The sequence below is a fragment of the Rutidosis leptorrhynchoides genome, chromosome 4 (assembly GCF_046630445.1).
Source record: "Rutidosis leptorrhynchoides isolate AG116_Rl617_1_P2 chromosome 4, CSIRO_AGI_Rlap_v1, whole genome shotgun sequence".
NCBI lineage: Eukaryota > Viridiplantae > Streptophyta > Magnoliopsida > Asterales > Asteraceae > Rutidosis > Rutidosis leptorrhynchoides.
This window is the reverse complement of record NC_092336.1, coordinates 337534839-337536735: the sequence shown is the minus strand read 5'-3', so window position 1 is coordinate 337536735 and position 1897 is coordinate 337534839. Positions and strand designations below refer to the sequence as shown.

General features: G+C 35.1%; 1 protein-coding gene across 1 annotated transcript; it reads left to right on the top strand.

Annotated features, from left to right (window-relative positions):
• The first annotated feature begins 513 nt into the window (after positions 1-513).
• LOC139841732 (uncharacterized mitochondrial protein AtMg00810-like) lies at positions 514-963 on the top strand. The gene has a single exon (XM_071831937.1). It carries the CDS (start codon positions 514-516, stop codon positions 961-963), a length of 450 nt encoding a protein of 149 aa, XP_071688038.1.
• The last annotated feature ends 934 nt before the right edge of the window (positions 964-1897 follow it).

The window sequence follows — 1897 nt, the reverse complement described above, 5'->3', positions numbered from 1 at the left end:
TCATGAAATAAGATCCCAGAGCATAAACTAGCTCAGTACGCACATATACACAGTTTCGTGAAAGTATAGAGCACAAAAATATAAGTCGAAAAAGTCGGGTCGTTACAGTTACAACCTCCAGGGGTTGAAGATTTCGAAAAACCATATCATGTTTTTAAATTTAAAAAGGCTCTCTATGGACTTAAACAAGCTCCTAGAGCATGCTATGAAAGACTTAGAACTTTTTTAATAAATAATGGTTATGAAATGGGAAAAATTGATAATACACTCTTTATTAAAAGGCATGAAAAGGATTTAGTTATAGTTCAAATATATGTTGATGATATTGTATTTGGGTCTCTTAGAAATGAGTTTTCTAAGCTAATGCATGGTGAGTTTGAAATGAGCATGATGGGTGAACTCAAGTTCTTTCTCGAACTTCAAATCAAGCAACTAGAAGATGGAACGTTCATCAATCAACAAAAATACATTCATGAAATGATTAAAAAGTTCGGAATGGAGAACTCAAAACCAATGGCGACTCCCATGGCAACAAATATGAAACTTACTTTTGAAGGAGAAGGAGAACCGTTTGATAGTACTAAATATAGGGGAATGATTGGATCCCTTCTATATTTAACGACAGGTCGGCCCGACATCATGTTTAGTGTGTGCGTGTGTGCAAGATTTCAAGAAAATCCAAAGACATCGCACGTAGAGGCCGTTAAAAGGATCTTTAGATACTTAAAGGGGACAATGCATCTTGGGTTATGGTATCCAAAGTTCACCGGGGTTGATATTATGTGCTTTACGGATTTCGATCACGGAGGATCAATGATTGATAGAAAAAGCACAAGTGAAGTATGCACGTTCATGGGGCTTTGCTTAACATCATGGTTCTCGAAGAAGAAAACATTCGTTGCATTGTCTACCACGGAAGCCGAATATGTGGTTATGGGAAGAGCATGCGTACAAGTGTTGTAAATGAAGCAAACCTTCCTTGATTACGGTATCATCTCATCTGAAATACCCATATGTTGTGATAACAAAAGTGATATAGACCTATCTAAAAATCAAATATTACACTCTAGGACTAAACACATAGACATTAGGCACCACTTCCTTCGTGACCACGTCCAAAATGGTAATATTGTGATACACAAGGTAGAATCTGCTGAAAACATAGCTGACATATTTACTAAGCCCTTTAAAAAAGAGACCTTTAACTTGCTTAGGAATGGGTTGGGAATGATGGAACATATGAAATGTCCCGTAATTATTGATTAAAAACGTTCCATATTAATTGATTTCGTTGCGAGGTTTTGACCTCTATATGAGACGTTTTTCAAAGACTGCATTCATTTTTAAAACAAACCATAACCTTTATTTCATAAATAAAGGTTTAAAAAGCTTTACGTAGATTATCAAATAATGATAATCTAAAATATCCTGTTTACACACGACCATTACATAATGGTTTACAATACAAATATGTTACAACAAAATAAGTTTCTTGAATGCAGTTTTTACACAATATCATACAAGCATGGACTCCAAATCTCGTCCTTATTTAAGTATGCGATAGCGGAAGCTCTTAATAATCACCTGAGAATAAACATGCTTAAAACGTCAACAAAAATGTTGGTGAGTTATAGGTTTAACCTATATATATCAAATCATAATAATAGACCACAAGATTTCATATTTCAATACACATCCCATACATAGAGATAAAAATCATTCATATGGTGAACACCTCGTAACCGACATTAACAAGATGCATATATAAGAATATCCCCATCATTCCGGGACACCCTTCGGATATGATATAAATTTCGAAGTACTAAAGCATCCGGTACTTTGGATGGGGTTTGTTAGGCCCAATAGATCTATCTTTAGGATTCGCGTCAATTAGGGT